The sequence below is a fragment of the Muscardinus avellanarius genome, assembly GCF_963383645.1.
Source record: "Muscardinus avellanarius genome assembly, chromosome: 1".
Taxonomy (NCBI): Eukaryota; Metazoa; Chordata; class Mammalia; order Rodentia; family Gliridae; genus Muscardinus; species Muscardinus avellanarius.
In genome coordinates, this window is record NC_137786.1 from 223,009,206 (window position 1) to 223,034,485 (window position 25,280).

The following is a 25,280-nucleotide window of genomic DNA, read 5'->3' on the forward strand; positions in this document are numbered from 1 at the left end:
ATTATACTGCAAGGAAATAACCCCTCAAAATATAGGCTGCTACTGGACAACCTTATCCTTTACCATACTTGGTTTTCCTCCCTCCAAATGATTGTGGCTTTTACTAATTAGATATGACATCTTGACTTTAATAGCTGAACGAGATTAACATTTTTTTCAATGAACTCTCACCCAAGAAATTGTTCTTGTAAGATAATGGGAATCCTAAAAAAATAATTGCTTAAAGTTCACAATCACAGCCAGGTGTGGTGGCTCAGGGTTGTAATCCCAGTGCTTGGGAGACTGAGACAGTAGTATTTAAGGTTCGAAGCCAGCCTCAGCAACTTGGTGAGGCCCTCTGCAACTTAGTGAGATCCTGTTCCCAAATTAAAGAGTAAAATAGAGTGGGGGTATAACTTGGAATTAGGATGTCTCTTGTTCCATCGCCAGTACCAGAAACACACAAAAAAATCACAATCACTTGTTTTTTTCTTCCCCAAACAGATGAATTCCCATCATGTACATGGCTCCTGGCAATATCACTCAGGTCACTGAGTTTATCCTCATAGGAGTCTCAGACTGTCCAGAGCTGCAGATTCCTCTGTTCTTTATTTTTCTGGCTATCTATATACTAACAGTGATGGGCAACCTGGGCATCATCGTCCTCACCATTGTTGACTCTCAACTTCAGACCCCCATGTACTTCTTCCTCCGACATCTGGCTATCATCAATCTTGGCAATTCAACCATAATTGCCCCTAAAATGTTGGTCAATTTTTTAGTAAGTGAGAAAATAATATCCTACTATGAGTGTGCCACCCAACTTGGAGGATTCTTGGTTTTTATCATAGCTGAGGTTCTCATGCTGGGTCTGATGGCCTATGACCGCTATGTAGCCATTTGCAAGCCCCTGCTCTACTTGGTGGTGGTGTCTAGGCACATCTGCCTCCTGCTGGTGTCCCTCACATACCTGTACAGCTTTGCTACAGCTACTGTTGTTTCATCTTGTGTATTTTCTATGTCTTACTGCTCTTCCAATATCATCAATCATTTCTACTGTGATAATGTGCCTCTGTTAGCATTGTCCTGTTCTGATACCTATATTCCAGAAACAATAATCTTTATATCTGCAGCCACAAATATGTTTTTCTCTATGACTACAGTTATAGTATCTTATTTCAACATTGTTGTGTCTATTCTAAGGATACACTCATCAGAAGGAAGGAAAAAAGCCTTTTCTACCTGTACTTCACACATGACAGCAGTCTCTGTGTTCTATGGGACGCTACTGTTCATGTATTTGCAGCCTCAAACCAACCATTCATTAGATACTGATAAAATGGCCTCTGTATTTTACACATTGATGATCCCAATGTTGAACCCCATGATCTATAGCTTGTGAAACAAGGATGTGAAGGCTGCCCTAAAGAGGTTCATGACAAACCCATGCTATTCACTTAAATGATATAATTTAAGAACTCTTTGGGTAAATGGAAAACTCTGTTAAATATTATATGCTAGTTCATCATAAAAAATAGTTATGTGATTGACTTACAGGGTTAATCAAAATCCAGGGTATCTAGAATGGGGGGAAATATATATATATATATATATATATATATATATATATATATTTTTTTTTTTTTTTTTTTTTTTTAATGTGAAGTTTTGAGTTCTGAAGGCAACAGGAATACTGACTGCATTCAACAAATTTTCTTGGAGTATGAACATAGTCAATTTGGAAGAAATATTTTTTGAATTCAGAAAAGACATCATTTCAAAATAAAGTTAAATAAAATTGAATAGAACAAAATAATTAAAAAGAGAAGAAAATTTTATCTTTCTTATTCTTTGGTCTTTTTAAAATATTTTTTCTGGATTTAGTCGTATTTAGTAGTAGAACACTACATCTTGAAAAACGCTAATTATAGCTGATGCAAATTTATTTTACAAATAAGTTACCAAGATAGAATTGACAAATATACTTAAAATAAAGTCTGAAACTCTCTCTCTAAATATTGTTTGAATGATTAGATGAATAAGATTAAAGTTATTTATTTCAAGTAATGTAATTTATATACTATATGAAAGAAAACACAGGGTACACTATTAATATACTTTCATGATGCATTGAGTTGACACTGTGAAGATTTTCCTTTCTCCTTCCTTGAAGTACTATTTTTTAGTATGTAAAAAATATTTTTCATTTTGTGATATTATTAAAGACAGATTTAATGGACCATTTTGATGGATATTCCTTACATCATTAGGGTAACATATAATTATGTTTTATAAATATCATATCTTGTATTCCAACAGTTTTTAATCAATGAGTCTATACCTAAATCTAACCTATAACGCTAATTTTATTTATATATTTCGTGGTACTGAGGATTGTACCTAACCACTGGCTTATATTCTAAGCCCTTTGTACTTTTTATTCTGAAACAAAGTTTTTCTAAATTGTCCAGACTGGCTTTGAAATTGTAATCCTTCTGCCTTAGCCCCCAGAGTCCCTGAAATTACAGGTACACCCCATAGTGCACAGCATGAGTTAAAATCTACAAGATTGGCCAGAATATAACTTCTAATTATCAAGTTATTGATCATTATTATCAATTTATTGATCAATTATCATTTTATTTATCAAATTATCAATTATTGGTTATCAAGTCATAAATAGGATAACACATCCTATTTTGCAAACTTGGGTATTTAGACATAAGACCTTAGGAAATGGTGTTGGCAAATGTCAAGAGTGACACTGGAAAACATCTTTTTGCATTTGATGTGCATGCTTATTTTACTTATGGGTCTATTCTATTATTGAAGAAATATTTCCAATTTTTAATTCTTTTGCAAAAAGAACAAGCAGTAGTTTGCCTGGGTCATATGATGATTCCATTCTTTTTTGTTGAACGTCCATTCTAATTTCCATAGTGGTTTTATGAATGTACAAACCCACCAACAGTGAATAAGAGTTCCTATCTCCACATGTCCTCACAAGCATTTCTTTTTTTTTTTTTCTTTTTTTTTAATTTTATTTTATTGGTGCACTGTATTCATATATCATAGTGGGATACAAACTTTTGTAGACATACATGCACACATCACCCAGTCAGCCCCCACCCGATCCCCACCCCATTCTCTCCCCATCCCTCCTTCCCATGCTTGGCTTAGTGGTTGACATCTAGTATTATAGCAATTTATCCAAAATTAAAAATGATAATCTCACATAACAGTTTCATTTGTCTGATACCAAGATTTTGATGATTTAAAGATAACATTTCAATATTTCTTTTTGCTTTCTTTCTTACCAGAGCATATTTTTTTCTGTTTTTTTAGGTGAAACTATCATATATTTATATATTTATTTTTCAGAAAAAAATCTATCCTAATATGGAATATGAATTCTAGATACCCAAAATGATCTTGAGAAAGAACAAAGCTGGCAGATATATATTTTCTGATTTCAAACCATATAAAGCTACAACAATTGAAACAGTGTAGTACTGTTCTAAAGGCAGATATATAGACCACTGGAGTTAAATACAAGCCTAGAGCTAAATTCCTCCCTATATTGTCAAGTTATTTTTGACAAGGTTTCCACGAACATTTGGTGGTGGAAATAATAATCTTTTAACTAAATATTGTTGAAAAATAATAATTACATGGAAAAGAATAAAATTGGACCCTTACCTAATCCCACATACAAGTATTAACTCAAAATAGATAAAAGACCTAAATATAAATCTTAAGACTATAAACTTTTAGAAGAAAATCTGGGTCATAAAACCTCACAACATTGAAATTGGCAGTGATTTCTTGGATATGATTTCAATGGCACAGGCAACAGAAGAATGTACACTCCCTAAAAAATAAAAGAAAATATTGTATATCCAAACACAATGTAAACAGAGTTAAAAGTTACTAATAGAATTGGATAAAATATTTCCAAATGCTATATCTGAAGGTATATTAATATTCCAACTAGAAATCCTAAAAATTAACAACAATAAAGGCAAACAATACAATTTAGAGATAGGTAAAAGACTAACATAAATAATGAATCTCCACAGATAACCAATCTTAGTTGTCTGTTGGATGGAAACTCTTGTTTCTCTCGTTCTGGTGAGTGTTACCTATTTCTTCTTTGTAGTTAATCTCTTTGAGTATTTTCTCTAGCGCTGGTTTTGAAGACATAAATTCCTTCAGTTTCTGTTTGTCATGGAAGCTTCATATTTCTCCATCTAATTTGATAGAAAGTTTTGCTGGGTAGGAAATTTTTGGCTGGAAGTTGTTTTCTTTCAGAGTTTGGAATATGTTACTCCAAGCCCTTCTGGCTCTCATGACTTGGTTTGGGAAGTCTGGAGTGATTCTAATTGGTTTGCCTCTGAATGTCACTTGGCCCTTTGTTTTTGTTGCCTTTAAGTTTCTCTGCTTGGCTTCCACATTGGTCATTTTGACAATTATGTGGCGTGGGGATCCTCTTCTCGGATCCTGTCTAAAGGGAGTTCTATAAGTTTCCTGGATCTGTGTATCAACCTCTTGCTCTATATTTGGAAAATTTTCTGCTATTACTTCCTTGAAGAGATTGTTGATCCCTTTGGTATCACTTTCTTTTCCCTCCTCTATTCCAATTATTCTTAGGTTAGCTCTCTTAAGATGGGCCCATATTTCTTCAATGTCAGATTCCTGCTGTCGGATATTTTTTTCTAGATTAGAAACTATGCGTTCATTTTTGGATTGCTCATCTTCTAAGAGCGAGATTCTGTTCTCCATGTGGTCTAATCGGTTGTTTGTGCTTTGAATTGAGGCCTTTACTTCATTAATTGCATCCTTTATCTCTTTTTGGCTCTCTCTGAGTTCTTTTCGAAGCACCTCTATTATTTCTACAGTTATTTTCCTGATTTGATCTTCTAGAAATCTCTGATTTTCTGTTTTATCAGGTTCTGATGTTTTGGGGTTGTGCGCATTCATTACTCCAGTGTTATTCCTCTTTCCCATGATTTTGGAGGTTTGTGCCTTCTCTGGGTTCTTCCCTTGGGTCACTATGGCTTCATTTAAGGTGCTCTGGATCTTGAGTCTGTATTATCTCAGACCCCACTACTCCTTTACTGGGTTGTATCACAGAGTCTCCGACCCAGGGAGTCGATAGAGGCCGCTTTAAACTATGGGGGGTGCCAGGTTGCACGTTCTCCTATGGTGTGATATCTCTGCCACCACCACTCCCTCACTGGGTCAAGTCCCAGGAGGTACAGTACTGGGATTTCTCCTCTGTGGCCTGCAATTTGACTCACTGTTCTTGAGTATGCAGATGTAGCTGTACTGGACTCGGTGAATTCACTGCTGCTGACGCCGCCGGTAACAATATGGCGCCGCCGCCACGCCCTCGGCCGTGAAGCTGGCGTATTTTTTCTTCTCTGGTTTTGATTTCCACTCTGAATCCCTGCAGCGTGTGCTGAGCTCAGCCACTGGGAGCTTTAAATGCTGTCTGCGCCGCAAGATCCCGCCTGGCTGTTCCACAGCGGCTCACCTCGGCTTGCTGTAGCCGTCCGTTGAGTTCGTTGCTGCCGCTGGCAGTATGGCGCTGCTGCCGCGTCCTCGGGCACGTGTGTCTCCTCTGTGGCCCTGAGCTCTGTTCTCAGTCCGCATTCTCTCTGGAGCCTGGTGGTTTTTTTTGTTTTTCTGGTGATGGTGTTTTCTGGCTATGAAAGGCGCTGGTTTTGTGGTAATGGAAATTGGTTGTTGGCGGGGCTCTTAAGCCCCGCTTTTCTCGGTCCTCACAAGCATTTCTTACTGATTGTATCCTCTCATAGAGTACTACTATCTAAATATATAAATAACTCAAAATGATTAGCAATAAAATACATAACCCAATCAAAATGTGGGCAATTGACCTGATTAGACACTTTTAAAAAAATGCACAATAACATATATAAAAAGATCAATCCGGGCTTGGTGGCACACGCTCGTAATTCCAGCCTTTGGGAGGCTGAGACTGAAGGATAATGGTTTGTGGACAGCCTCAGCTATTTAGTGGGGCCCTCTGTAACTTAGTGAGACCCTGTTTTAAAAAAATAAAGAATAAAAATAGGGCGGAGGCTGTAGCTCGAGGTCCAATGCCCTGAGTTCCATCCCCAGACTCTCAATAAATAAATAAATATAAAATAAAAAACATATTAAACATCATTAGAAAGGAGTGAAATATTAATAAAAACTACACTGAGGTGGGAGGTTCAAAATACTGGCAATTCTCATTTCATCACACATTATCATGACTGAGCAAACAAAACCCTGTTGTTTTATTTTGAGTCCCTCTTGTTATAGTCAGAATTCTGTCTGTCCTCTAGTTTGTATGTTGAAACTTTTTAGTAACTAGGCAATTGAGCCTTTAAGATATAATTAAAAGTAACTCATTCAAATGGAATATAATCTAATAAACTGATTACCTTATGAGAAAACAAGATTAGGACAGACAGAGGGAGATATACCACATACAAATATGGACAAAAGAACACAGAAAAGGATACAGTTGAGAGGGCAGCCCTGTACAAGCCAAGGAAATGGCCTGAGAAGAAATCACACCTGCACACACTTGGATCTTGGGATTCTGGAATTGAAATCTGTGAAACAATAAATTTATATTGTCCATCGTATTTGCTGTATGTTATTCTGTTATGGCAGCCCTGAATTCTTAGTAGAGCTTATATTTTTATTACTCTATCTATCTCAACCACCATCATCAGGTAAATTCCCCAAGAGCATTTAATGTGAATGTGTTTATATTCTTGTGTTCTTGCAAAGTGTACATTACTGCGCAATGTACATCCATTTGTATTCTGTATAACTGTCACCTATGTTTCATACTTATAATTTTAAAGACTACTGAAAATTGTGTTTACGCTGTGTTTGTATACATAGAGATATTAGATAGATAGATAAATAGATGATATATACCTACCCAAAGTGGTCTCAATCCCTAAGGAATAAAGATTAATTTCCTAAAGAACTGGTTTATAAATATTTATATAGATATTACACACATGAAACATACATATATAGAATATCATTTCTAAAAATACATTTGTATCTTCAGAAAAGTTATAGTTATCTTTAAACAGATTACTTTGCCTTTAAATACTATTTGATTCTTCTTTAAAATTTGTCTACTTTTTTTCACCTGTCATGCAAGCATAAAGGGGCATGTAAGAATAATTTCATTCTATGACTGCTTTTTGGAGGCTGTATTTTTTCTTTTAATAACCAACTTCACCCTGTTCCTGAAAATAATGACTGCCAATTCTATTGTTGAAGTAAAAGAGATAAAAATCTAACAATGATAGTAGCATAATAAAGATATCCCTTGCAAAAAGATGTTTGATTTGCCGGCTAGACATGACCTCCTTGCTCTTACATATCCCATTTTGCCATAATGAATCTCTGCCTGGAAATGACGAGCTTTGACAGACACACTTTAACAACTAAATCCTTTTTTGTCATGGACCTGACAGTCTATGGATTTTATTACCACCAAAAAACACTGAAAGAATATCTCGTTGAATTCCTAGAGGAGCATTGTGTTAAGGAACCAGTCTTAGGTAACATCTTCCCCAAGGATGTAACAGGCAATGTGTGGCTTCCCGAGTCACCTTGGCTTCATTAGGGGCTAAGGTATATAGAGTCTGTTTGATTTGCATTGCTGCAGCCCTGTAGCAACTCTCATTAAGACTCTGAAGCAGATTCTTTGTTAAAGGTAGGTAGAAATATTCATCTTACTATCATATAAGGGCCATGACTTAAAATAAGTCGCTCTCACTTTAGCAGATGCTATAAATTACATATAATCAAATAGTACATTTTTACACTGATATTTGTTTGTAATATTTTAACTGTTTTCAAGAATACAGTGTATTAAATACGATCCAATTATTTGTTTCCAAATTAAAATTGATATTGTGTCTCATATAGCTTGGCAAATTATGTCACGATGGATCAAAGCAAAGAATTTTTACTCACGGAGTCTGTCTACGGCCTAGTTTTGTCATTGCTATATTACCTAAAATTAAAATTTTCTGTTTACAGGATAACTTGTGAGCCAGAGGTAGATACATGGCTACTCAAAGTCAAAATCATAACTTGAGAATATAAGTGTAGACAACAAATTTTGTCAGGAAAACTATCAGCTAAATCTGATAACATACACACATAAAAGCGTAATTCCATAGTCAATACAGTAATGGCATATATTTAAATAAACCATCTATGTTACAGTGAAATAAATCCATCAGGGTTTTATTTGAAAATACATGAAAGATGACTACATATTTATCCAAAAGACAGGCTTCTATTTACAAGGGGCAAATAAACCTGGGAAGAAAATATACATTTTCTGGTTTGTCCTTCATCCAAATGACTTAAAATTTTAGAATGTTAAAGGATAAATTTCTCCCCTTTTTTACTCTCTTAAACTTGAATCTTAGAAACAGGATTGAGTTCAATGGAAAAAGACAGATTATATGAAGAACACTAAGCCAAAGATAAGAGGGAGGAAGGAGGAGGGAACAGGACAGGAATTGGGTTAAAGCTAATTGAGTGCTGTGGGCATGGATGTCTCCACCACCTTGTACCTCACTAAGATGTATGACTACAATGCACCAGTTAAAAAAAAATTAAAAATATAAAGAAAATAAAATTTAAAAATTAAAAAGAAATTAAAAAAACTTCTGAAATAGATGAAAAATCCATTGAGTTTCTAAGTCACCTGTATAACTAATTCCACCAAAGTGCTCCAGGCCTAATCGACTAATAAATATTCCATAAGCATCTGAATCATAATGGAAATGCAGAGAACTAGAAATTATTATGCGAAGTGAGATCCTCCTGTTTAAGAAAGTCAAAGATCATGTGGGGAAGCTAGAGAGAAAATAGAAAGTGAAAAAGAAACTTAGGTAAATGTGGAGAGATACCTGTGAATGAGTAGAAGAGGGTTGGGAGAGAGGTAGAAAAAGTCAAAATGAAAACTAAAGAAAACAGTTCAAGTAATGCTGTGTTTATATATTAAGGTATCACTTTCGATCTCACTAGCATGTATGAGGAGGCATTGAAGAATTGCATGGGAAAACACACCAAGTGCTGTGTGTATGTATGCATGCTTGGATCTCTTTGGACTTCACTGTGATGCATAGTTAGAGTGCATCAGTAAAAGTCTATTACAGAAGAAAATACCACTTTCATCACTCCAGTTTAAGCCATGTTCTCTCAAACTCAAAATGTCATTAAAATTGACTAAGTTGCCTAAAACAAATTTTCTCTCCCCATCTGTCATTTCCCATATATCTATCACATAATGAGTTATACAAATTCTGTTGAAATCATCTTGTTTCTGTTCATAACTGTTCAAATTTACCAGCTTCTATCGCCAGTATTTTTCTCTTCCACCCAAGACCAGCATGATCTTAAAAATCTAATAATAACCAATTAACTATTGTTTTGTTTTTATTCCATGCATGCTCCAGCCCTAAGCTTTTCTAATCCCTACAGTGGATATCTTCATAACAGCAAGGGTAATGTTTTTGAAACTTAAGGATTTATCATATAATTCACCTATCTTACAATTTTGTCATGGTTTATAATTCACTTAAAACCTGAATGGTTACTGTGAGCTCTATCAACTGATTCTAATTCTCCACTTTCTCATTATAATTCAGTCACACTCTCCTTCATTAATCTCGCTGACTCAGCTTCTCCAAAAGAATTAAAAAAACAAAACTAAGTTCTCTAAGTTAATTTCTACGCCAAAGCAGAATATTATGTATTCAGTTTCCTGGAATTTTTCATTTCTTTTACTGTACTTTATTAAATACCTGGATGTTTCTGATTCCTTAGTTTTCAATTTCAAGATCACTTCAGAAAAACCTTCCATTAATATCTTTTGTGAAACCCTTCTCCCAGGTTTTAGTTGGAAATCATGACAGAATTTATTCCTCTAAGTGCCCGAATTATCAGTTGTAACTACAAAGGGATACCAGTTGGCTTCCTTAGGGGCAGGTGGTCATCCTTACAATTCTTAAATCTTTTTAAATTTAAAATAGTGTATGATTTTATGACTAATATAATCATTATAATTACTGTAGAAAGTCCACAAATTAATTATGTTGACTATGCTCAATATAAAGGAAACTTCTATAATATATGAAAAGATCAATTACAGTTATTAAAAAAACTGAGTGGGATGGGCATGGTGGTACACATCTGTAATTCAAGTACTTGGGGGATTGAGACAGGAGGATTGCATGTTAGAGACCAGCAGCAACTTAGTGAGTTACCCTCAGCTTAGTGAGACATTCAGCAAATTAATGAGTCCCTGTTTCAAAACAAAAATAAAAGAGGACTGGAGGTATAGCTGGGATGTATAATGCTGGTGGATTCAATCATCAGTACAACATACACAAAAAATAACTGTGTGGATATATTTTGTAAATTTAAAAAATGTTCTAACATTTGATAAATAAAATAATAATTAAAAATAAAAATATGATGGAAAGAATTTGAAAAACTGCCCAATTTTGTGAGACAAGATGAATATTAGTAATGAAAATGGATCAATATGAAGAAATACACCATAGACTGTAAATTTGAATTACAAAAGTAAAAAAATTCACTGCTATAATTTTTAAATACTGAAATTTAAAGAAAGTTATCTGAAAAATTAGATCTTAGGTTATGTCTCCATATATTTTGTCTGAGATAATATAATTAAAAAATAAAAAATACATTTAATAGATTGATGTGGTTGAACATGTAAATTAAATGTACATCTAACACAAACTAAAGAATAGAATATAAAAAAAAAAACAGGAAAGGATAGCACTTATTATAATCTACTATTATGAACAAATTTAAAATTGGAGAAGGGCCAAATAAGTGATGTGTGCATTATGCCTCCATCATCTTGTACCCCCATTAAGATGTATGACTACAGTCCATCAATAAAAAATTAAAAATAATAAACATATTTTTCATCTAAAAAGTGTCAGGTTAAGAAATAACAGAATACCCTTGATTATCTTAAAAGAGGAATTCCTCTAGCCTTTCTTATGATAAATACATAAGACTTAAGGTATAAATCATGACTTCAGATGTTTGAAGGCTAAGAACATTCTGATAATTCAATTAGATTGCAGGGGACTAAATCTTCAAAATGTTACACGAGGCTGCATCACATTAAAATTTAACATGTTCTTGCCAGGGCGTGGTGGTGCACGCTTGTAATCCCCGCACTTGGGAGGTGGAGACAAGAGGATCACACTGGTTAGAAGCCTGCCTCTCTGGCTTAAGAGACCCTGCTTCCAAATAAAATATAAAATGGGGTAGCCCGGAGGTAGAAGGGTTTCCAGGAACCCCAGTACCATGCTCTCAAAGTGATTGAAGATTTTACTTACTATATCTAAAACCTTGAATTTAATAACTGAACAAAATTAATAAAATTCAAGGCAATCTCACCCAAGCAATGGTATTTGCCATACAATGAGAGTCCTTAGAAATTAATGCCTTAAAGTTCATTGTAATTTTTTTTCTCCAAACAGATGACCCAACTTCAGTATGACTCTTCAAAATCTTACCCAGGTCACTGAGTTTATCCTCATAGGGGTCTAAGACCATCAGGAGCTGCAGATCCCCCTGTTCATTGTCTTCCTGGCCGTCTACGGGCTGACCGTGATGGGCAACGTGGGCATCATCACACTCACCAGTGTCGACTCGCGACTGCAGACCCCAATGTACTTCTTCCTCTGACACCTCGCTATCATCAATCTTGGAGATTCCACTGTCATTGCCCCTAAAATGCTGGTCAACTTTCTAGTAAGTAAGAAAACCATCTCATACTACGAATGTGCCACCCAGCTGGGCGGATTCTTGGTTTTTATCATAGCTGAGGTTCTAATGCTGGCTGTGATGGCCTATGACCGCTACGTGGCCATTTGCAAACCGCTGCGCTACCTGGTGGTGGTGTCTGGGCGGATCTGCCTCCTGCTGATGACCCTCATGTACCTCTATAGTTTCTCTACATCTATTGCGGTTACGCTTCGTGTATTCTCTATGTCTTACTGCTCTTCCAATATCATCAATCATTTCTACTGTGACAGTGTGCCTCTGTTAGCCTTGTCCTGCTCTGATACTCATATTCCAGAAACCGTAGTCTTTGTATCTGGAGCTACAAATATGTTTCTTTCGATGGCTATAGTTCTAGTGTCTTATTTCAAGATTATTTTGTCTTTTCTAAGGATAAACTCATTAGAAGGAAGGAAAAAGGCCTTTTCCACCTGTGCTTCACATATGGTGGCGGTGACGGTGTTCTATGGGACGCTACTGTTCATGTACTTGCAGCCTCAGACCAACCATTCGCTGGATACTGATAAAATGGCCTCTGTATTTTACACACTGGTGATCCCTATGCTGAACCCCATGACCTACAGCTTGCGAAACAAGGATGTGAAGGCTGCACTAAAGAGGTTCATGACAAACCCATGCTATTCACTCAAACAATACAATTTTAGAACTCTTTAGGTAAATTAAAGGGTAATTAAGAGTATACGGTAGTTCACAGTAAAAAAAAAAAAAAAAATGTGATTGAATTAGAAGGCTAATGATATTCCTGGAAAACAAGAGTAGCTAGGATATAAGGGGGAAAAAAAAAATATATATATATATATATATATATACCATAATGTTAAGCTCTGAGTTGTGTGGGTAACACAGAAAGACTTATAATGTTCACTAACTTTTCCATGGTGTAAGCAGTAGACAACTTGAGGAAATATTTCATGGAGTCTGGAAAGAAATCACTCAAAAATAAAGTTAAATAAAAGAGAATGGAACAAAAAAATATGGTAAAGAGAAGCAATGTTTCTTTCATATTCTTTGGTATTTTATTTATACTTTTGGGTTTAGTTGTGTATTGTAAACCACTGCATCTTAAAAAACAGTAGCTAGAGATAATAAAAATCATTTTCACAGCTTAATTACCAAAATTTAACTGGCAACTATATTTAAAATAAAAGCCTATAAATCTTTTTTAATATTGTTTGATGAATAAGATTGGAATTATTTATCTCAATTAGTATAAAGCATAATATTTGGGTAAAATGCACAGTGTATCAGTTTTAATATAACTTTTTGCTGAATTTGATTTGAAATTTAGTAGATTCTATAAAGATTTTTTTCTGCTTATTTTGTTATTTTTCTTCACTATATAAATATTATATTTTGTAATATTATTAAACATTTAAAGCACCATGTTTATGGAATTTCTTTATAACTTTAGGGGAATTATTTATTATGTTTTATAAGTATTTAGTCTTGTTTTCTGACAATTTTTAATTAGCAACTTTACACCTAAATCTAGATTAGTGATATTTAGTGGTACCAACAACTGAAACCTGGGATGCCCAACCAACTTTATAGCTAAATTACTATGCTAAACACAATTTTGTTTGCTTTGAGTTTTATGTGCTCTAGTTTTTCCAATGTTCATTAGGTCAGAAACATTTCTCCTCGCCTACTTCAGAAAAATATCTTTGCATGTTGTCACACCGTACTAATAAAAATAAGTGATTTCATAATTTATATATGAAAGAAATAAATATCCCACACAGAACAAGTCACAGGAATTTATGTAGATATTCTGCCTTATAAGTAATAATTCATCACACATTATATGTGAGTTACACAGAATGACTTCCAGAAATTACAATCTCAAAAGGAGCAAAGAGTAACTTTATAATGGAGAAAACTGACAAACACTACTTTAGCCAGGTGATACAGCCAGCAGTAGTAGGGATAAGACATCGACGGTAAGTATCCACATTATTATGAACGTACAATGCCAGTTCACTTCTACAATTTTCATTCCCCAAACCAATAACCTTAGTATGATCACTAGCAAAGCATCTAAGAGACATTTAAAAAGATAATTTATCAGTGCACTCCTCAGTACCATCATAAACAATAAGAAAATCTGAGAAATTGTAACATCCTGGAGGAGTTTAAGAAAATATGGTGTATAGCCTACTCTAGATGACATCTTTGAACATAAATGAACACTGTGTGAAAACTGAAAAATCTTATAAAGGATGAGTTTTATTAACAATAACAACAAAAATATTTGTTATGCATCAACCACTCAAGCTGTTCTGACTCACTATGACACCTCCCTCTTCTCTTACTTATAAATAGACTTTAATTAAAGAAAAAAAGATTTGAACCTGGCCTGGTATCACATGCCTTTAATACCAGTATTTGAGTGCCTCAAACAGGAAGATCACAGTTTCAAAGCCAGCCTCAACAACTTAGTGAGACCCTGTTTCCAAATAGAAAACAAAAAGGGCTGGTGGTATAGCTCAAAAGTAGAATGCCCCAGAGTTCAATCACAGCACCCCAAAAAGAAAGAAAGAAAAAAAAAGAAAGAAAGAAAGAAAGAAAGAAAGAAGAAAGAAAGAAAGAAAGAAAGAAAGAAAGAAAGAAAGAAAGAAGAAAGAGGAAGGAAGGAAGGAAGGAAGGAAGGAAGGAAGGAAGGAAGGAAGGAAGGAAGGGAGGGAAAAAGATTTGAGCAACTAAATTTAGGTAAGAAATTCTAATATGTTATTTCCCATAACCACCTGGGGCCTTTTTATTCCAGAAGAGAAGAAAAATTAAGTCACCAGGAAGCATAGGCTTTACTCCTAATGAAATCACTAATGGCATCACTTTTCTTCCTGAGTAGCATTTTACCAGGAAGAAAATAGGCTGGTCATTACTAGGGAGTGATTGTTTCTAACTACTTTCTGTAAAAGATATATATATATATATATATATATATATATATATATATATATATACACACACACACATACACATCACACATACATATGTATGTAAATGCATCTATAAGTAAATGCACAAATCTATATTTCCTTTGTCTTACCATCTATCTTTCTGTTTAATATCTTTTTTAATTTAATGCTAATACTGCCTCTAATTCAGCATCATAGGGCTCACTCTAGAATTTTCTGCTAATGTTTTAACTTCTTTCTCTGACAGTGGAAACCCTGGTTCTCTTATCTATAATCTAATTAGTTATTCTGGTTGAGTTAGTTTAACAATTGTCAGTCACTGCTCATCTTCATATAATTAAAGTCCATCTCAAGGTGCTTTCTGGAGCTGTGTAACAATGTATTATATAGTCTCACCCAGTTTAGTAATTGTCTAAATTTAATTCTCTATGATGCAAGTTGAAAGTTTACTTTATTAATCAACTCTTTCTCACTAATAGTGATCCTGTCCATGTTTAAATTTTCATTAAAATGTCCATATCTTTTTATATATCAAATATAGAGCCATAACATTTATTCTATAATCACTTATGAGACAGACCTTGACTTTCATTTTTGTGCATCAGTAAATTATAAATTCTGCTGTTAAGATTTTTTTCAGCTAGCAAAATTTGAGAAAGAAATCTCACTTTTCTTGGATATATGGTTACACATTTAAAATTTTAGAAGGATGTTTTCTTCCTAATAATCTTTCCAGCTACAGTCTTTTAGTGTATCTGATCCAAATCATTAATGTCTTCAATTACTCTCATGACATTTATTTCACTGACCTACTTTGGAATTCTAGGATCTGCACATCTATTAATGGTCTTATAGTTTTCTCTAATTATGAAGACATCTCTAAGCTATTTAACTTGATTGCTTTGCTTAAATAGGCTCTACCATAAATAATCCATAATAATCCTAACAACTCAAAAGGGAATATGAGATTAATCGCAGTGTCCCAGTGGAACCTTCTAAAATGATGTGGGATGATAATTGTACTTCATCTCAAACTCTTTCGGTTTTAAAATGAAGCTTAAGAAAAACAAATATCATTCACAAATTCAACCTACACACATCAAGGTAAAAAAAGGAAACGTGGAGGAGATGTGGATTTTTCATTAGAAATACACTTTGCCTTTGCTGAAAAATATCAATAAAAACTCTGTTGTCGTGTAGGACATGGGGTTTGGTACATTAGATTGGCCTGTTCTCTAATTCCATCACACTGTATCCCAGAAAAAAACAACAATGTTTCTCCTTGATTATTTTGTTATATTTCTCCTTGCAGAAGTCAAATATACACTACAGTCACAAAAATATCATCCTATGCTATAGGAAAGACTTCTGATAATTTTGCCACTTTAATGAAAAATAAATTGGTACTTTTGTTATTTCAAGAGTAAAAACTTTATCAACAGAGCAAAGCTAAGGTATTGAAACCATAGAAAAGTTTTTCTGTAGAAATTTCATAGGAAATAAAATTTGCTAATTTTTAAAGCAAGCAGCATAATCTTTCTGATATTTGATAAGCGTATGGAATGATTATTGCTCTCATTAATAGTAATAAAAATGATTGGTTTAATAATCAGTTTAATAATAATGTGGTTTATTGTTTGATGGTGAAATTGGCCATAAAGATTTGTTTACACATAAGTCTTCAAATTTTAAAAAATGACATATTTGAAAGCTCTATTACATATCAAGCCATAAATGGGGGCCCTGAGCATAGAGGCCAATTTCTTAGTTCTTAAGTACTTGAATAGAAAAGTTCAGACCAGACACACATTGTGTAAGAAAGAGAATTTTTTACAAGCAACAGTATGCTCTCAAAGGAGATCGAGAGGGGTCTCAACTGAATGAGTGGAGACTGTGGGAAGAGGTGTTGGCAACTGTTTATATCTAATTTTAGTTGCTGATATTTGAGGGGTTTTGAGAGCATTTGATTGACAGAGGCTTACATGCCTATTTCCCCCATTGTCATATGCTTACCCATAACCACCCAAGGTAAGCCCAGGAGCAAAATCGCAATGCTAACGATGTCTTAAAAGCATTGTAATTAGGTAGAGGGTCAACTTAGGTTGATTTGAGTCCCTTTCTACTCAAGTGTGGTCAGAGGGTATCCCCTATATTCTCAAAGAAGGAAGTTCTAATCTTTAGAAAAAGAAATTTTAACTACAAGTTAACTCCACATTTGGACAAGTTTAGAGGACAAGTCTATTTAGGAGACGTTCTAGGGTGGACCCAGGGTGAGGAAAGTTTTAAGCTGTGGGGAAAGGGGGCTCACGAGAAAGCATGGAGTGATCTCTGAGGGTGGAAAGGCCTCAAGGGGCAGAAAGCTGAGGGAGAAGTTTGAGCATCAGGCTTCTAGTTCACGTGCCTGCAGTCTAGTGAGGAATCTCAGCAGCATGTCCCTTGATGTGCGTGCCTAGATAACTATCCCACAGACCTTGTGAGTGAAGACTGGTCATTGATTCAGTCCTTTTTTTTAATTTTTTTTTTTGTCACGAATCAAACAAAATCATAAAGCCCAAGAAAATGCTGCTTATTTCAGAAAAATGGCCAGAGACTGCTGGCTATTTGTATATCATGTTCTTTCATAAATAATATTGGGTACTTAATGCAAAAACATTATGCAAGATAATGTTTATGGTCCCAGTAATAGACGGATGAATAAAGTGTCTGCCATTGTAAAGCCTCTATTCAATGGGAACATTAATAAACAAGTATATACAATAGTAGCAGTGATTAAACAGAGACCGTGCAGATACACAAGTCTAGAGGGTAAAACACAGTACCATATTTTAGAAAGTTCTGTAATGCTGGTACGACTTACATGGGGCTGATCCTGACAGAAGAATACAAGGAAAGAGTCTGCAGTGAAAAAGAATTTTTTGAAACTAAGAACTGTCACTCTAGAGTCTTGGACCACTGGTAAGCAGCTAAATGAGCAGAGGCAACTCAACTCATTAAATGGAATCCATTTTCCATAGCCATCGAAGTCACTGAAGTGAGGAAATGAATACTGGGGGACCTACTAAACCTTGAGCTACAAATGCCCACATGTAATGGTTGTTACAACGCTGAATGCAGAATCTAGGCTCTTAAATAAACAAGGCCGTTATGTGAGATATATGCAGTACTCACTGTATAAAGTCTCTGAACTACCTAATTAAAGATAAAGTGACAATTCTATTTTTGGTTTCTTGTGGCCCTCTATTAAAGATCTTCCATCAGATATTAACGCTATTTAATTTTTACCTCATAGTACATTTTAAATCAAAAAGTAAAAAACAATGACCTCCAATTTCATTCATTTTGCTGCAAATGACATGATTTTGATAATATTTATGAATGACTATATTTTATTGAATATATATAACATGTATATTATGTATAATAATAAAAATATAATCGTATTTTCTTTATTCCTTTATCCATAGATTGATACCAAGGTTGATTCTATTTCTTGGCTATTTTGCATAGTACTACACTAAACATGGACATGCATCATTTTAAGTGAAATAAGTCAGATATAGAAAGACACATACCACTTATCTCATATGTGAATGTAGATTAGCCATTAGAAGAGTTTGGAAATAGGCCCATGGCAGGGTGGATAATGGCTGGATTTGATCAGCACACACTATATGCTGCATGTATCCAAATATAACGCTGAATCTCATTAATACTATTAATATATATGTGTATGTATGTAACTATCACTCTGAACTACACTAGTATGTCAGACTACAGTGCATCAATAAGGTCTTTAAAAATTAATAACAAAGTTTAAAAAATGAGGAATCAAATATAATTCCTAGATTCTAATTTTTGTTTTTAAAGATTTACTTTTAATTAAATTTAGAGTCAAATTTTCTTTCCAGAGTTATCACTTATCCTTTTAACTTTTTCCTGCATTTGTGTATCTGTGTCCACACGTGTGTAATATAACACATATGTTGATTAAGAATCTCAATACCAGATCACATCATGATATTTTGTAATAAGAAAGACATTAAATATTAAGTTAATTTTATTAGACATGTTTTCTGTACCAGTATTAGGAATGGACTAGAAAGATTCGAATAAGTGAGTTTTGATTTTTAATATATTTGTCAAAAATCAATTCACAGAGATCAGATCTGTGAAGGAGAAGGGTGGTCAGGGCTTGGTTATTGCCAGGAATCAGGCAGCTATTACAAAGCAAATTACCCTAGCTAAAAGTAATTAGCAAGTCTATAGAGGAGTTGGAACTTCAGACTTCCACATTCTAAAAAAAGGTTTGCATATTCCCCAAGAAGATGGGAGGAGGGGATCAACCATCATGGAGAACTGATACCACATGGCCCTTGACCTGGTGAATGTTCTGGTTTAAACAAAGAAACCTGAGCCTAGACCAACAGTTAGGTGGGAAATTAAGGGGATGGATTTACCTCTGTTGTAAAGTACATAAAAGAGCAAGACGGAGGATGTTGTATCTATCAAAGGCTGTTTTATATTTTGTAGTTGGGTGACTTCGTTCGGGCCACCTCCACATTCTATAGCATGGGGCTATAAGGGTCTTCTGTATTTCTATTTTTTTAATAAACTCATTTAAAAAATCAGAAAGAGTCTGGATTATTGTATATTTATTCTTAGTCTGGACAAGAACTCATGGTTTTATGGGAATTTCTTGGGGAACCTAACTGGGGGTCCCTGGGGACAGTTCCCCCAAATGATAACAGTCACCCCAAACCGTAATATTTTCTTTTTGTGTATGTGTAGTACTGGGGTGGGACTCAGGGGCTTTCTACCTCCAGGCTATACTCTCAGACCTATTTTATACTTTATTTGGAAACAGGGTCTTACTAAGTAGCTGAGAGCCTCACTAAGTAGCTGAGGCTGGCTTCCAACCTGTGCGAGCCTCCTGTCTCAGCCTCCCAAGCGCTAGGATTACAAGTGTGTGCCACCATGCCCGGCTTAGGCATGTTTTCAACTTAGAAGAAAGGCACAATGTATAGAACATTTTGTTCACAAATACCTATCGCACTTATTATTTCTTTAAGTTAGATAATGATAATATAAGCATTTACTACAAATTCTGTTTTGGTTTTGCCCTCCTTACCCACACAATAAACATCCATCAACTAATTCACAGTGATGATGTATAAGCACATACCCAATGGCTTATTATAATTTTTTTGCATACAATGTTGAGGTTAGATTCTTCAAAAACTGGATTCCCTTTTCATATTTTAAAGAATTTTTTAAAGTTAGTTTCTACCTGCCCCTGGCAGCCAAATTTGATACCGATACTAGTAATTTATAACAGCAAAATGTTCTTAGAGAAACACAATTATATCTTAATTAGAAGTAATGTCATACTAAAGGTAGAGTTGTAGATCTGGAATTCTTCAAGAACAAAAGCTCACATCAATAAATATCCCAGTGGGAAAAAAAGACTTTAATGTTTTTTTAAGTCATTTCATTTATTATACTCTGGAGTAAGATCCTTTGGGACAGGGACACTAACAAAACCATGCAGTTAGTTACTGTATGCACCCATTATGAGCGAACACAGAAGCACATTTCACCTGGGTAGGTTAAACAACATATCCTGAGATGGCAGGCTTTAATTCATTGATAGGTGATAATAACACTATAGTAATTCAAGATAAGATTTTTAAATTAAGTATAGGACAATGACTTAGGATGAAAACCATTTGGAGTGCATTCTGTAAAATAAATTATTTTCTTTCATTTTGAATATGTGTATGCATTATGATATAAAAATGTTTCTAAGTAGATTTTATTAAACAAAAATTATAAATTAGGTCCATATAAAAAGGTTAGGAAAAATTAAGCTTATAACCAATCAAATGATGATCTATATGCAAACTGCTTTCAGTTTTTTTTTCCTTTTTTATATATTGATGTTTGTAGCTATAAATCTTAATGGAGTACAAGATGGTAGAGGTATACATGCACACATCACTCATATAGCCCCTCCTCAGCTCCCTCCCCATTCTCTCTCCCTTCACTACTTCTCATGTGTGTCTTAGTGATTGACTTTGATAATCAGTTTGTGAATGTACATCATGTATACGCTTTTAACTTTTATAGCAGAGGTTTTACTCAGAAGTAGTGGAGATTACATTTGATGAACGTCATCAATATATCTCTAGAGATATGTTCAAAGAAAAGACGATAATTTAAGAATAAGGGAAAGAAACATTTAAATGTTGTTGCCAAATTCAAATTTAACTCCCCATTACCTAACTCTGTGTGTGTGTGTGTGTGTGTGTGTGTGTGTGTGTGTGTGTGTCCCCTCAAACCTGCAATCTTACTGCCTCAGCCTCTCAAGTATTGGCTAACATTCAGAAGAGAGTATGGTAGAAAGTATATGAAAACACTACAGCTCCCAACCAGAAAGGATCTGAAGTCTATCGACAAGAAAAGCAACAACTATGATTCATGAGAAGAGGAATGTAAAGGAGGTATGTCTCAAGGATTTCTACAACACAAAGATGAATGATGCTGGCTAACATGGGAAGGAAAATCAGGTAGCTCTTCATATAAGGGTTATATTTCACCAGACTGGAAGACCAACAGGAATTTCCGCTTCAGTGTTTATTTTTCTTGCAGAGAAGGAAACTATAAATGGCAAGAACAGAAGTAAAGAAGTCAAAAGGTCACGTTATTATTAACAGAGAAAATATAGACTGGTCATATTAATTGGATCAAAGAGTATCATTAATAGTTGGGAAATTGAATTGAACTGGTATTAAAAAATAAGACAGCATTATAAAAAGTCATATTCATTTTGAAAGAAAAGACATGCAGTAATTTTAATACAAATTAAATGTTTTGCATATACAAATTACAAAATTTTATGTTTTGAAAATGCAAAAGAAACCAGATGAGGTAGTACATGCCTATAATCCCAGTACTTGGGAAGCTAAATCAGGACAGGAGAATCACAGGTTTGAGGCCAGCCTCAGCAACATAATTAGACCCTCAACAATTTAGATGCTGTTTCAAAATAAAATAGGACTGGGGTTATAGTTATGAGGTTGAATAACCCTATGTTCAATCCTCATCACCACAAAAAGGAAAGAAAAATAACAGACAAGCAACAAAAAAAGAAACCAGAAATCAAAACACAGGAATGTTGAATAGAATATTTGTTATCTCTGATCTAATTTATTGCATGGCTTTCTTTCTTTGCTGTATCTTTAGATTTTATGTACTATCTGAAAACTGATAGTTCTCATTATACATTTTTGAATGATGAACATATGAATTCAGATAGCCTTCTTTCTTACTACTACTTAGTAAGGCCCTTTGCAACTCAGTAAGACCCTGTTTCCAAATAAAAAATAAGAAATTGGTTTGAGGGTATAGCTCAGAGGTAGAATGCCCCTGGGTTCAAAAAAATAAAAAAGGATTACTTTCTAAATAATCATGTTGATTAGGGAGAATAAGTATAATTAAAATATATTTTGATAAATTAAAAATAGCTATAAATGCCACAAGAGCTATTAGTATATTCTGAAGAACTGTGAAGATCAGTCTCTTATTTTATTTGTATCCTTATTCATATAGTAATTTTATTTATTTATTTTTAAGGATTACTTTGGTAGTCCTCATTTTTATTTTTATTTTTTAATTTATTTTTATTGGTGCATTGTAATCATATATCACATTGGAATACAAGACTTGAGAGGATATACTATATTCATATAGTAATTTAAAGGATCCAAAACAATTTATGAGTTTTCCTAAGTCAGTCATCATCATGCTTAAGATATAAAGCTAAAAGATAAAATAGAAGAAAAAGGAGGAGAAAAATGACATTTGACATTATGTGGATATTCAACAATTCAATTATGAGAATTTCTGAAAGGGAACCAGCTGTCCTGGTTCATACCTGTAATCTCAGTACTTGAAAAGCTGAGACAGGAGAAATGCAGGTTTGTGGCCAGCCTCTAGAACTGAGGTCCTCAATGACTTAGTGAATGAAACCCTGTTTCAAAATGAAAACAAAGTAGGGCTGAAGATATGGCTTAGAGATACAGTGCTCTTGGGTTCAATCCCTAGTACAAAAAAGGATAGAATTAGTTAAAATGGATTAAAAAAAATAGAAAGATATCCAACTATAAACAGAGGAAGTAAACAAAACCTGCAAAACATAATTCATACCTATGTTTTCTCAATAAAAACAAAACTGAAACTTATTTGTAAATTGACTTGTAGATAAATATTCAAATATTTTAAAAAGCAAGTGTTAATTTTATTCTAACTTATACAGTTATGTGAGGGTTCATTCCCTTTGACCTTTCCTTTATTCATGCATTAGATATGTTGTTAGAATGTTATACAAATAAAAGTCTGGAAATAATTAAAGTTCCCACCAACAGAATAAATAGGACACATTCTACTGAGAAGGTAATGATGATGTTGGACTCCCGGAAAGGTAACCTTGGATATATAACATAGTTACATTCAATCCAGAAGTTTGATGTTGTTTCAGGTGTTTCAGTTTTATTTTTTGTCATTTATGAAATAGGCACAAAAATATTACATTTACATTAAATATTAGTAAGCTTAGATTAGGCTAATAAAGACTGTATTGATACTTCAATAAAGTTAGCTATTTTCAACATTTGAGTGAATAAATACTACTAGGATTATATTGTAAGCTCACCAAGTGCTGGGTGCATGTATGTTCATGTCACACTGAACTGCATTATGAAATGTGATTATAATGTACTGATTAAAATTATATTAAGATTAATGAAGATACATTTATTTTTTAACCTAGATTGCCTACACGTGATAAATTATTAGTGTGAAATAGAAAAATACAAAAGTGTATTTCTTCAGCATTGGGATAATGAGCAGACTTGCCCACCCATGCAAAGTTACAAATCTGTCAGAGAGACACCACTTGCAGAAGATTCATTTTGCTGTGTTGTAAATAGGAACTTCTGCTCAATAAAGTCACAGCTTATCCGTTTAAATGAGTTGGGATGTAGATTTAAGTAACTTAATGTACAAAAACCTTTAAGAAAGAAATAAAATAATGTAGACTCCTTCACAGCACCTTTCTGCAAACAATAGATTTAGGGAAAAGAAGCATTCTTTTTCCACAAATACCTCTTTCTGCTGTCTATCCCATTTCCAGAATCCCAGCATACTTATGTTTACTGCATTAGGAGAAAAACAAGAAGACGTTTAAGATATAAATATATGTACCAACATTTATAGGAATCATATAACACTCGTACCACATAGACTCAACTCTTCTCTCTGCTTCTGCATCCTGATATCCTCCAGGCACATGGCTCAGACCAATTGCACCCAAGTGACAGAGTTCATTCTCGTGGGCCTCACAAATAGGCAGGACTTGAAGCTGCCCCTTTTTGTTGGATTCCTAGCCATCTATGTGTTCACGGTGGTAGGCAACCTAGGTTTGATATTGGTCATTAGAGCAGATGCAAGACTCAACACACCAATGTACTTTTTCCTTAGCAACCTGGCTTTTGTCGATTTCTGTTACACTTCTGTCATTACCCCCAAAATGCTTGGGAACTTTTTGTATGAACAAAATGTTATATCCTTCAATGGGTGTGCAGCTCAGCTCGGCTGCTTCCTCAGCTTCATGATATCAGAATGCTTGCTCCTGGCTTCCATGGCCTATGACAGATATGTAGCTATTTGCAACCCCCTGCTGTACATGGTCACTATGTCCCCAGGAATCTGCATTCAGCTTGTAGCAGTGCCCTACAGCTACAGCTTCTTGATGGCTCTGTTTCATACCATCCTCACCTTCCGCCTCTCTTACTGCCACTCCAATATCATCAACCATTTCTACTGTGATGACATGCCTCTTCTCAGGCTGACATGCTCTGATACCCACTCCAAACAGCTCTGGATTTTGACCTGTGCTGGAATCACCTTTATTTCCTCTGTTCTGATTGTTTTTGTCTCCTATATGTTCATTATTTCCACCATCCTGAGGATGCGCTCAGCAGAGGGGAGACGCAAAGCCTTCTCCACCTGTAGCTCCCACATGCTGGCGGTCACCATCTTCTATGGGACCTTGATATTTATGTACTTACAGCCCAGCTCTAACCATTCTCTTGACACAGACAAAATGGCCTCTGTCTTCTACACAGTGATCATTCCCATGTTGAACCCTTTGATCTACAGCCTCAGGAACAAGGATGTGAAAGACGCCCTGAAGAAAGTTTTCATCAATAGACACCAGGTTTTGGGGTTCATGAAACTAATTAAATGACTTCAGTAATCAAATTAGACTTTGCTTCTTGGTATGTTTTATTTTATGCCCTATTAATAGAACTCATTCAATGCCTTGCTCTTGTCAATCAGTAAAGATCTGTTCACTATAAAGTGAAATTATTCTCTGTATTCTGTGTAACCAATTCAGACTAAGGATTCTAT

General features: G+C 34.6%; 2 protein-coding genes and 1 pseudogene across 3 annotated transcripts in view; all 3 read left to right on the forward strand.

Moving 5' to 3' along the window:
* LOC308259951 (olfactory receptor 8U9-like) overlaps positions 1 to 25,116 on the forward strand; it is a gene marked incomplete at both ends in the record, with an annotated part of 55,866 nt that extends 30,750 nt beyond the window's left edge. Inside the window, one exon of the mRNA XM_080691291.1 lies at positions 24,278 to 25,116. Within this exon, the coding sequence (XP_080547417.1) occupies positions 24,278 to 25,116 (839 nt within the window). The remainder of the gene's footprint in view (positions 1 to 24,277) is intronic.
* LOC308265799 (olfactory receptor 8J3-like) lies at positions 497 to 1,381 on the forward strand (the record flags this gene model as incomplete). The annotated part of the gene is made up of 1 exon (XM_080699715.1): positions 497 to 1,381. The coding sequence occupies one exon, from the start codon at positions 497 to 499 to the stop codon at positions 1,379 to 1,381; it is 885 nt and encodes a 294-aa protein (XP_080555841.1).
* On the forward strand, positions 11,558 to 12,546 carry LOC308272520 (olfactory receptor 8J3-like; annotated as a pseudogene). Its single transcript has one exon. The product of its transcript is annotated as an olfactory receptor 8J3-like (transcript).
* Positions 25,117 to 25,280: the final 164 nt, after the last annotated feature.